Source organism: Stylophora pistillata, chromosome 8 (assembly GCF_964205215.1).
Source record: "Stylophora pistillata chromosome 8, jaStyPist1.2, whole genome shotgun sequence".
NCBI lineage: Eukaryota > Metazoa > Cnidaria > Anthozoa > Scleractinia > Pocilloporidae > Stylophora > Stylophora pistillata.
Window position 1 is genome coordinate 12,528,888 of NC_142526.1, and position 12,078 is coordinate 12,540,965.

Genomic DNA, 12,078 nt, shown 5'->3' on the forward strand with positions numbered 1-12,078 from the left:
ATCGTTTATTGTTATCAGTATTTTGTCACGTCAAAGTGTCCTCAGATCTTAGGTATTCCCCAACATCAGCTTGATGGAAACATATAATATCTGTAGGATTTGCTCGGCGACAATCTTGTGTTGAACGAGACGTGGCACCAAAACCCTAAAAAAGAGAACACTTTTGTTTGCGTATTTGAATTTTTAGAATCAATTGTCTCACTGAATGCTTTCTGTATTGTTAGTCTTATTTTTGGGACAAGTGTCATATCGTATGAGTAATTTGAATGGCCTAGAACATTGTAGGGTCTTGCAAAGGGGATCTCCTTTAAATGATAACAGGATTGTATCTTCTAAACATTATATTCTGCCACCGCTTGCCCTCTCACAGTGCTACAAAAAATTCAGTGCTTTGAAGTCAAAATGGTAACTTACATACCCATGTGATAGTTTAGTCTGATCGTCTAGGTGGGTGTAGTCCTGAAAAGGACTGTTGGTAATAGTGACAACCTAAGCAGAGGTCGTCATTGGAGACAAGGAACACTACTGGCCCTTCTAAAGGACATTTTAGGGTGAAAATGTCCTTACCCACAAAAAAGAACTTTGTACAACATTCGGCCTGCCTTAATTGTTATGATTCTAAGTTTTCTTGCATTGTTTTTTTCAATGTTTTGTTATGTTTAATGGACCTTTTACAGGTGAAATGAATCGCAGTCACACCCATATGCATAGCAAATCGAAAGTATTGTATTGTATACGTATGTTTGTGGAAGAAGCAGTGGCCAACTAGTCAGTGCACTGGACTCCGGGTCAAGAGGTCTGGGATAAGCTCTGGCTGGGTGGGCCAGTAGGCACCAACTTAAAGATGCAATTGATAAAAAGGAGTTAACTTGTGGTATTTTTTCTGGATCTATCAAAAGCTGTCGATACAGTTAATCACAAAATTTTACTTTCTAAACTCCATGTGTACGGTGTCACAGGTCCTCCACTTGGCTGGTTTGAAAGCTACCTAACTAACCGTAACCAATCTGTACGAATAGGCAATGTTGAGTCTGGTAAGCTAACTGTAACAATCCGCAGAGCAAGATTGACGACAACTTTCTGAGTTTTTTAAATATTTGAAGATATGTGAAGACTTGTTTGAAGAGAGATGTTCACGGACGCGTGTGGAAAAATGACGACCAGTTTCGCCGATATAGCAAGCATTACAGCAAGCACAAGTAAATTTATAAACCACACGTGAACGAAGTTCTCTAGGGACAGAATCCTTCACTGAGAAAAGATTTCTTAATTTAAACGTGGTAAACACTAATTTAATGTCAAGATCACCACAGAAACGACTAAGAAGGCGACGTATTTTGTTTTTAGCTACAGTAGAAAAACTGCCTAAATAAGGTAACTTATAAAAGTATTGTTTACCCTGTGAAGTGATATTGACAGAGAGGCTTGTAAGTATGCTCAAATAGTCCATAACAACTGTTCGTAACGTTTTAAAGGATATTAACGTGCGAGAGTTTAACTTAAAGAATGGTGTTGACGATAACGATGATAAATGATAATCAGTAAGATACAATGCCGGAAATATATGAACTTCATATACTTTGTACTGCGGTATTAGATACATATGATACACAACCCTCGCAGTAGATAGCGCTATTTAAGCAATAGCGCACTAGTATCGCAAAGGTCAGTGGTTCGAGTCCCGTACAGACCTGATTTTTTTTTTCAGGTCTGATTTTCGCTATTGCTTAAATAGCGCTATCTACTGCGAGGATCGTGTATCATATGTATCTAATACCGCAGTACAAAGTATATGAAGTTCATCTATTTCCGGCATTGTATCTCATTTATCACTTTCACGGGTTTATTACGAATCAACTTAACGGCCTGCTCCCAGTTGGCTTGTTAGCTCAATTGGTAGAGAGCTGCACTAGTATCGCAAAGGTCAGTCGTTCCAGTCCCGTACAGGCCTGATTTTTTTCAGGTCTGATTTTCGCTATTGCTTAAATAGCGCTATCTACTGCGAGGATCGTGTATCATATGTAAATGATGATGATATTTAGATATAATCGATAAGATTTTCAAACATAAAAAAGGGATATTAACGTCAGTGCTTCGTAGAGACAATGCTGTTTTCGTATGTTTTGTGAAAGAGCTCAGTAATTCAGCCATTCTGTAAATTGCTGCAATGAGTCTTAATAACCGGTCATTTATTTATTTTAGAAAACCGTTTTCGATGTTGCCAATTGATTTCTATCGATTCTTCAAACTAGTGCCATGATAACGCTATTACGTTTTAGGGATGTAAACATCAAACCCAGATTCTGTGGTGGTAATAAGTAGCGCTATTTTACGCAATGAGGTACTGACATTATCTAACAATAGTGCCGGGATTGCTTTGGCTTTGCTTCAATCCAGAAAAACGCGCCAGCCTCTAAAAGCCAATTGCGCACGCTTTACATTTTCATCGCGCACGCTTTACCGAGTTTCAAGGAGTTTGCACGCTTTCTCTTTGACTTGTTATTGGCTATGAGCAATTTCAATCGAGTTTCAAAAGCAACCAAGATGCAAGGGTTTCCTTCACCTAGCCCTGTGATTGGTTTACGAAACTCACGCCTCAACAAATAAAATCTAAACCCATCCGGGACTTGATCACTCCTTTTTTCCCTACTTTGAAGAGTTTGCTTGGAGAGCTCTGTAGCTCACAGTTGTTTGTTTCTTTTGCTTTTAGACATAAATGCCCAATGTGCCGCCATCCCTTGTAAGGTCACCTCCAGCAGTAACTTCTCAGACTCTCGAAACAGAGAGATGTGTACTTTGCAGCCAGGTGCCTGCTAACGTTTCATCTGATGCTTATGAGTTAAAGACGAAGAGAAAGTACTTTGAATTATTTTGTTATCAATTTGGAATCGGTGCAGTTATTAATAAGAAAGGTTTTTTAAGTCAAAGTTGAAAAATCAAGGTGTCAATCTTGAAAATGGGCGGAATCCCCCGAGGGAATTTTCGCAGCAAGCTCATATTTCTTTCATTTTGCAAATACCAGCCTTGTTACAAATACATAACCAATCGCCTCGAATCATAATTTTTAAATCATACAAAACCTACACAAGGGAACTTGTTTCAGGAATAAAGGTATTCCTTAAGATGTATTGCGATTCGTTGTCTTGGTTTCTGAGCACATTTTCCGGCTTGGAGCAACTTCAGAATACCGGCCACTTTGGTCCACCTCATCTTTACATGTGTCGGGAGGCTTTAAAGAACTACTCATAACACAACAGACGCTATTCTCATTCAATTACATTCCGGGCTTTTCACTTTTTTCTACGGGTTTTTTATTTGCCTTTGACAAATTTGCCCACTTAGATTGCGTCGTCCTCCTCAACGCTTCACTGTGCGAGGTAAAAAAACATGTCAGCAATGCTGTACTTGTCCAGGGAAATCTTGATCCATTGTCGTGGACGTCAGGAGGTCTCGTTGTCCCACTGGCTTGCGGTTTCAGGTGGCAAAATCTCCTAGTGTTGCGCGATTTATAGCTCTGTAGTACTTCTTATCTCGTTTCAATCTCGCCCATAGGTCCCAGCGAGGTCTGGGAAGGAGAAGTAGAGAGGAACATGGGGAATGGGTACGAGACCAGATAAACGGGATATAAAATTTCCTCAAACAAAGCATAGATAATGTTGATAGCATCAGACGGAGATCCGACACTCTTCAGTGGGAGACCAAGTTTCTGTGATATCTTTCTCTTGAAGGCGCTTTAGAAGTGTCAGATCGAGAGCAAGGAAGAAACTTCCCAACTGTAAGCTCGGTCCAATGTTTGACCGTAATATTTAGCTGACAATTGCTTCTCTTTTCCACGAACATGTCTATGTACTCTCGACGACTTTCACTAACATTTAAAACTAACATTTGTGTACAGATCTTAACGGTTTCAATTCATTTCTCGCTAAATTCAGCAAAGAGGACCTTTGGATGATAAAGTTTTTGTCACACTGATTCACGTATGCGTTAACCCAGTCTGAATTACGTTTCCTCGACAGCTCGGAGAAGTGAGAAAAGTAAATGACTGCTTCAATATTTACACTGCTTCACATATACCTAACTTCTGTTTTATCTGCAGTTTAAATTATTACCCTTTTATAGAGAAAATATGTTATAATTCATGTGTAGATATTTGTCCAGTTTGACAACAACAGATTATACTTTGATTCCCGTGCACATCATGCCAATATTTCACGATCTGACGCACACTGTCTTGACAAGTATTGAAATCACGGAAATAAGATCTGAAAAATCAAATCCCAGCGTGTAAATTTGTCAATCCAAAGAACTAATCGAATTTCATAACGTTTTTGTACGTTTCATGTCATTTCAGCAAAAGGAGAAAACTTGCGCTGACAAAGCGCGTTTCTTCATTGTGACTTAAGGCCTTGTGCGCGACAGTGATCACGTACGCGGAAGTTAGAAATTTAATTTTAATTGGATTGCTCAGGTGCGTAGCGTGGTCGTTTTTTCAAGTACGCACAAGTACATATGATCTATAAAACTAAGTAAACTGAGCGAAAAATACTGCGTTCTTTATTTCTTGTTCGAAATAGTCGTGTGAATACAAGCAAGGAACAAAGCGTCTCGCCCTTATTTTGAGCAAACTGGGCGCAAACACAACATTGTTTTCAAAATTTTCTGGTCACTTCAAATACGCACGTGCGTATATGCATACAGGACGCTACGCGCCTGTTGCTGACTCGAATGTTCCAACATCAACCGATTATCAGCGACTGCCTTTTTTTAGTTTTGAAAACATTGATGGATTGGTGAAATATCACTGTCAAAATGAACAATTCCCAGTGTTATTAGTATACCGACTTGTTCGTGTTGCGATTTGTCGAGTCCACGAACATCTTTCTCTACTTCTTCACCGAGTTCAAACCAGTTTCCCATCATGATAGTATCGACATTGCTGATCCTAGCAGTGTGCACGACGTGTGTCATATATGAATTTTGCAATGGCCTTGTCCACCATAGAGTCTGTGGCTCAGGGGTAGCATAGTTAGCATCGGAGTGCGGCTCGATCCTCACGGGAACTCAGATTTTTCCTTATTTCACGCCCGTGACAAGACAACACTTTTATCTGTCCATGAATCTCAAGCTATTTGGACCGACACCGGACTAATTCTTATCGAAGTTACAGACGTTTTACGTAAATGAAACGGAGGAGTGGATGAAAAAATCTGTAATAAAGACAAATTACGGGTCTGAGTGAGTTAGTCACGCAATATCTGTTGCTGAAATAGTGTCGTTCTGTGTCGCTAGCTCGGCGACGATGCTACCATAACTGCTCAGAAGCGATTACGTCGACATAGCTGTTCGTCTCTCCGATTATAATTCAGGCTTCCTTTAAACGCGCAAGAGACGTCGAAGTCTACGTCTGATAAAATTCCCCAAAAGTCAACAAAGAGCGGAAAAATTTCCTTATATGACCCCATACAGTTCTAAAACAGTGTCCGACACAGGATTCTTATCACCACTGTTTTCAACAAATCGTATGCATAATTAAAAATAGTGTCGTGATGCAATGCCAAAAAAAGCTGACACATCTTACACGGCTTGATGCAATATTGACTCTCTAACTTTTATATAAAAAGGGAACGTGTGTAGTGTCAGCACTAAATCAAACGGAGGAAATACACGTGCAAGTGTTTTCATTCAGCAAAAGTAAGTTCTACGTTACCTTTAATTTTATTTACTGAGACTGACTCTCAGAAGATTGTATGATTTATTCGAGCAATTGTCTCAAATATTGAAATAAAATATTGACCACAGCCTTCTTAAAGGACCCACATTGAAAGATTTTAAGTTGTCAAAAGTAGTCGTAGTTTTAGGGAAACTGTCGAGTGACATTCCACAACGATAGAGAAAAACCATAAAGGATTCAAAAGAAACAAGGATAGTTAAAGTTGAAGAAGATTGTCACGGATTACAAATATAAATAACAAACTTAAATCTCAAGGCTGAATTTGTGAGTCACCATGAGGTGCTCCCTAAAAGAAATAACACTCGAAATGAATCAACCAAATATATGGCGAAGAAAATTTAATTTTTCATTGTTTCATTGAGTGATCGACCGATGTTTTCACTATCTCGGTGAAATTGATTTTTACTCAAACTCGATATTTCATTACTCAAAAACCTTGGTGCCATAACAACCTAAAAAATTATAAATTTGGATTGGACTCCACTTTTGGATTGTGGAATTTGGATCTTGCCTCAACTACAAATATGACGACCCTAGAGAATTTTTAGCAGATGGGTGAAAATATTCTTAAACGTCTTTGACCGATCTAACTACAAATAAGACTCTGATACGTTATTGTGTAATTTTTAAAATATCATTTTTAGATATTTCCAAGAGCCATAATTGGGACAATTATGGCTCTTGATATTTCCCATAATGGATTTTTGTTGTTGTTGTTGTTTTTACTGCTGTTGTCAGGAGTGGTTTTATTGCAGTGTGTGTTTTAATTGCTATAATTAAGCTTCAGTGGCCGTAGAAAATGCTCTCTTATGATTCAGAATGAAATATAGAAAGAAATGACAAGCTAAACTTGAACGATTAAGGTTGGTAACGTTTTCAGTCTAATAAAAGTAAGCAAGAGATTGCTAACCGATCTCTTGAAGTAAATTTGTCGATAGGATGGTTCATGGTACGAATGTTAGGGAGTGGTCATTATTGCTCGCCGGGAGGAGAGGGGGGGTTGTTCAGAGGATTTTGGTTGATATATCTCCTCACTGGCAGTTAATCCCCAGTCGGTTATCGAGAGCCTCCCTTTACACTCTGTTTGCAGCTGCTGATTCTCGCTCGGTTCCCTCTGAAAACTATGTGATCCTCCAAGTTCCTCTATTCCTCCCCTCAGGTGATATGTAATGACTGGTCTCATGGTAGGATTCTTTTTCCTTGATTTTAGTGACATCCCTTGAGATACTGAAAGCCATAGAGAAGAGCCGTACACGCAAAACCAGAAACGGCGACCAACCAAACAAAAGCTCCCCTCCTGGATAGCGTGGTTGGAAATTCACCATCGGGTGAATGTGTAGGGCACGGGGCAAAACTCTTGAATGAAGACAATTACTGTCGTATGTTAAAAGAAGAATACGGTCGCGTTCTGTATGAACGTGACGTTGCGAAGAGAAGTCTAACTGTTGCAAATTACCGGCTTACTGGAGAGATACAGAAAGAGAGACACGAAAAAGAATTTGGTAGGAGTCTTCCGATCTTGACCGCTAATTCATCCCTGTGTAAATCATACTTACAGCCTCTTTGTCCCTTTGCCATACAACCCCTGATATCTCCGGATCCTGACCCTCAGCTTCTCAAACCTTGTGTCCCGTTACTTAATCTCTTTCGGTATGCCAATTCCCCCTCCCCTCCCCCTCTTCGCCCATTAGCTCGAGCTCCCCAATGAACCAAAAACGTAATTCTCCAGCCTCGTCCCTGCCTTCGATTCATCGTTTCGTTATCTGATAAATGTTGCTTTATTTGTGTATTTTCCCAGCGACGAAAATTATATGCGAAGGCTTAAGCAAACAAAATTTATTTATCTCAGAAGCTGTGGCAGCCACAGATCAGAGAAACAACATGGAACATGTACACGCTGAACCGAACCAGTCTAGCCCCCGAATAAGATCCAAATGCTCAAAATTACCTTTGGATCATCGTACTAGAGGGGAGAAAGGCATAAGATTCCATACTCATCTTAAAGGGTATGCAACTCACCCTAGTGATAGCCAAGACAGTAACTCTGAAGACGAAGACGAACGTGGAATTAACACCAGTAATAATGTTAGCAATTGTAATGGCAACCACAGCCTTGGTGGTGGTGGTTATGATAATGACGATGATGGTGTCGGTAGAAACAACGAGAAAAACAATGACAACAGTGACGATAACAGAGGCAATGGAGATAAAGATTATGAGAATTGTGATGAAAACTGTGACTGCAAATATCACAATGATGACGGAGAGAACACTAGCCACGATGTTGAGGACAACAATGGCGTTTGTGCTAAGAGTTACACAATTCAAGCACTTCTATGTCCAAATGCAGACGAAACATCTGTAAGGTCAGATGAAACTGCAGAGTCTCAGACTGAGGAATTAAACGTCAGCTTGCGATTTAACTCTCAGCACAGCATTGACGAGGACACGGGCAACTTTAGTGTAGAGAATAGTAATAGAAACCCAGCAGGTAGCAACGGTATCAACAGCAATAATGACACTTCTTGTGAAAATCCAAACACCAGAAATGATAAGAAGACAGCTAATGACCGGCAAAAAGCTAAAAGCTTTGAAGTAGGAAATAATGCCGAGCGTTCGGCGGAAAGAGATGGTATAGCTGCAAGTCAAGGAGCAAGACCAAAGATTGTGCCGCAGAATCCAGTGCTGTTCGATGCACATTACCAGAATGGAAAGATACCATCCTTGGAGACAACTGGTATTGATCAGAATTTTCTCGCCCGTCACTCAACAGATCCAAGTATTTCGCAGAGCTCGTTTACAGAAAGTTATGACCTGTGCACTAGCAACAAGTATTCAAACGATTGGACCCAAACTTCTATAACCAGTAACAGCAGCTCCTCCTCACTTTGGAACCTCCCCCGTTCGCCGGCTCCTGAAAGAAGTGGGTTGGTGCTAGAGAATGCATATCCCAGGGAGTTGATTCCACGGTATAGAGATTCAAAGCCGGTAAATTACCAACCTGTGACATCAATGACGGGGCAGTTCCCCAACGCCATTAACTTCAGCTGCGGCATTGACCGGTTTAACTGGAATGAAAATATGCCAAGTACCATACATCAAACGAGCTTTTCAAGTTTTGGTGACTTTACTGCAGGAAATGGGACTCAGACAGCATCACCTTCACTTGGGGTCAGCCCATCGGCGCCCGCTGTGAGATATCCAGCAGTTACCACACCAAGCTCCAGGATAAGTTCTCCGACCACCACTTCGCAATTCTCTTCAATTACGATGTCGGGAAGTGTAGCCTCAGTTACTTCCACTTATGATACGTTAAGTAGTTATGGACGAGAACGAGTAGGGGACTTCAGCAGGGGCAGGCACTCGTATAGAGATAACCAAGCAAATTGTGATTTGACTTCGCCAGAAATGGTTAATCCAGAGAGACGAGGAGAAAGCTTAAGGAATCATGACCTATTCAATAATCAACAGGAGGGTTCATTTGCTTCAGTATCGCTTAGGGACCCTTCACTGGTTTCTCTAGAACAACAAGTGGCTGAAATCGATAGAATTCTTAAAGAACGAGAAGAACGAACCAAAAGACAGAGAGAGGCGGCACAAAGACACAGGGAGATAAGGGAAAAGAGGCAAAGAGAGGCAAGAGAAAGAAAAGAGAGAGAAGAAAGGGAAATGAGAGAACAAGAGGAGAGAGAAAGAAGAGAGAGGGAACAGAGAGAAATGAGAGAAGGAGAAGAAAGAGAAACGAGAGAGAGGGAAGAAAGAGAAAATAGAGAGAGAATGGAAAGAGAATTGGAAGAGCGAAGAGAACGGGAAACAAGAATAAGACATGACAGGATCGTAGAAGAGAGCCTTCCCCTTCAGGAGACTCCACTATGGCAATGCGAACATTACCAGCGGAGATGCAGTGTCAAGTTTCCATGTTGCGGAGTGTTTCATCCGTGCCACCGCTGTCACAATTTATCGGAGACATGCTCTGCTGATGATAAGAAGGCACATCATGCGACGCATGTCAAGTGCGGAAATTGCGGACGCGAAGAAGAAGTTAGTCTCTTTTGGATACTTGGACTCTTGTCGTACTGAAGTAGTTTAGAAATAGTTACCCGATTCTATCCCAAAATACCTGTCATTAAGATCCAATGGGAGTGAATTACATCTAACCTCAGATTGATCAGAAAACCAAGATCAATAGAAAGCCTTCGGCTTGAGCGTTGTAAAAGGCAAATTCCTCATGAACATTAGGGCCAATCAGAACAAAGCGCGGGAAGCAGCTGTGCCCAGGTCCCCACTGGTCTTAGTTTGGCATCTGATTGGGTTGTAAGGTGGTACGAGTCTTGTTTCGATCATATAGTTCTATAATGAAACCAATACCACATGCTGGTTTATTTTCGTCACTCTATTAAAACAAGAGAGATCTGCTCAAGTGGGCAGCCATTTAAGTCACGCCTCTACACAAATTTTGCTTATGCCGGAAACATTTATAACTCGCAACGTTCAGTTGACAAGTTCTCGACAAAATATTTTTACTTCTGACAAATAATATTCTCATTTACTGCAGATTAATGAAGGAAGTCAAACCTGCAGACGTTGTGGCTTAAAATTGTCAGAATATTTCTGCCCAAAGTGCAAGCATTTTACAGGAGTTGACAAGAACCCTTTTCACTGCGAGAAGTGCGAAATCTGCCGGTAAGTTGGTTTCGATTGAAAGACACTAGGACTTTTTAAAACGCTTATTGGCTTGTGTGCGAAATATTCTAGCCAGTTTTATACAGAATCAAACGCCTTTTTAAAATGAATATTTTTCTTTGAACATATTGAAGATAAACAACAACAAACATATGAAACATATGTGTGAACTGCGGTTATGAGACGTATATGAGCACGATCCTTCGCAGTAAAGCACTATTTGAGCAATAGTGAAAATCAGTGAAAATCCCGTACAGGCCTGAAATTTTTTTTTTTTTTTTTCAGGTCTGATTTTCACTATTGCTCAAAGAGTGCTTTACTGCGAAGGATCGTGCTCATATACATATTGAAGATAGTTTCAAAAGATGTTCCATACATTGAAAGAAGAATTATAACATAACCAAAGTAAAGCGCGCGCTCTGATTGGTCAATTTAGCGTCCACCATTTGCCCATGGGTGTACGCTGCTGACGTGAGCAAATGCAAAGACTATTTTTCCGCGCGCGCTTCTTTTTTCTGGTCACGTAAGATTTGTTAAATAAAAGGGAACTCTTTAGCTACAATGTATCAATGTTATGTTATAAAACAAATGGTAAACACCACAGCGTACACTATTGAGTTATGGATGCACTTGAGAGGTTTGCTAAGCACTCAAGAAGCTAGAGTCGCTCTCGGCTATCGCCTCGAGCGACTCTTACGCTTCTTTCGTGCTTAGCAACCTCCCGCGTGCATCCATAACTCAATAGTGTACGCTGTGGTGTTTACCATTTGTTTAATAGATCTTATTAACCAAGCGCGAGGGCCGTACTGGGAGAATATCGGCCCGAGATCTTGACAGTACGGACCAAGCGCAGCGAGGTCCGTACAAAAAAGACCGAGGGCCGATATTCTTCCAGTACAGTCCCGAGCAAGCTTGGTTGATAAGAGATTTATTATACGACTGAAGTTCAAAGGGACACAAGTGCAGTATCATTCGGGACCATTCGGTACAGTGCCCGGTCCAATACTGAGAGAATATTGGACCGGCAATAGAGCATTTTGATTGGTTGATTTTAGTTATTGGCCCTCTGACTGCCCGAGTCGTGTAATAAAACTATACATTGCACACTGGCCTGTTTTACTTTGGCAAAGAACATTTCAAAAGTTCTTGCTTTGCAAACATTTAAAGTTTTGGGAGACAAATCCGTCGGCTTGGAATTACGTTAGTGACGGGATGGGCCGTATCATACAATTTCAACAATCTGCTTTTCAGCATTTACAAGGACAGATCCTTTCACTGCGATGTGTGCAATGTTTGCCTGGACAAGCGACTGGAAGGAAAACACAAATGTCGGCCGAACTCAGGACATGACGAGTGTTGCATCTGCTTAGAGGTAATTATAGCTCATATTTTTTTCTTTTAAATTGCTTCAAACATCGAGTGGGGAGTTTACGTTTGTTAGCAATAATCTTTAACGACATCGAAAGCCCCCGCAGGAGACAGAGTTTACGATGATGAACACTTCAGGGTGCGAGTGTTTCTGACACTTCAATTTCTGCTCGCTATTTCAGGATGCGTTCAGCGGATGTCAGATCCTGCCATGCTCTCACAAGGTTCACAGGGAATGTGCCATTGCAATGATACAGAATGGCGTGTAAGTATATATGCTTAAATAGTCTATAACA

At 40.7% G+C, this 12,078-nt stretch overlaps 2 protein-coding genes across 3 annotated transcripts in view; one reads left to right on the forward strand and one right to left on the reverse strand.

The window, feature by feature from the left end:
• LOC111332793 (60S ribosome subunit biogenesis protein NIP7 homolog) overlaps positions 1 to 12,078 on the reverse strand; it is a 19,117-nt gene continuing 7,039 nt past the window's right edge. The window contains exon 5 of the mRNA XM_088729688.1: positions 1 to 145. Within this exon, the coding sequence (XP_088585814.1) occupies positions 26 to 145 (120 nt within the window). The 3' untranslated portion in view covers positions 1 to 25. The remainder of the gene's footprint in view (positions 146 to 12,078) is intronic.
• The window catches only part of LOC111332799 (uncharacterized), a 10,260-nt gene continuing 3,727 nt past the window's right edge, over positions 5,546 to 12,078 (forward strand). The window contains exons 1-6 of one of the 2 annotated variants that reach the window (XM_088729680.1): positions 5,546 to 5,691; positions 6,942 to 7,233; positions 7,581 to 9,772; positions 10,287 to 10,414; positions 11,666 to 11,786; positions 11,965 to 12,047. In XM_088729680.1, coding sequence (XP_088585806.1) covers positions 7,113 to 7,233; positions 7,581 to 9,772; positions 10,287 to 10,414; positions 11,666 to 11,786; positions 11,965 to 12,047 — 2,645 coding nt within the window. In that variant the 5' untranslated portion in view covers positions 5,546 to 5,691; positions 6,942 to 7,112. The remainder of the gene's footprint in view (positions 5,692 to 6,941; positions 7,234 to 7,580; positions 9,773 to 10,286; positions 10,415 to 11,665; positions 11,787 to 11,964; positions 12,048 to 12,078) is intronic. The other variant, XM_022938250.2, reaches the window with a different exon arrangement.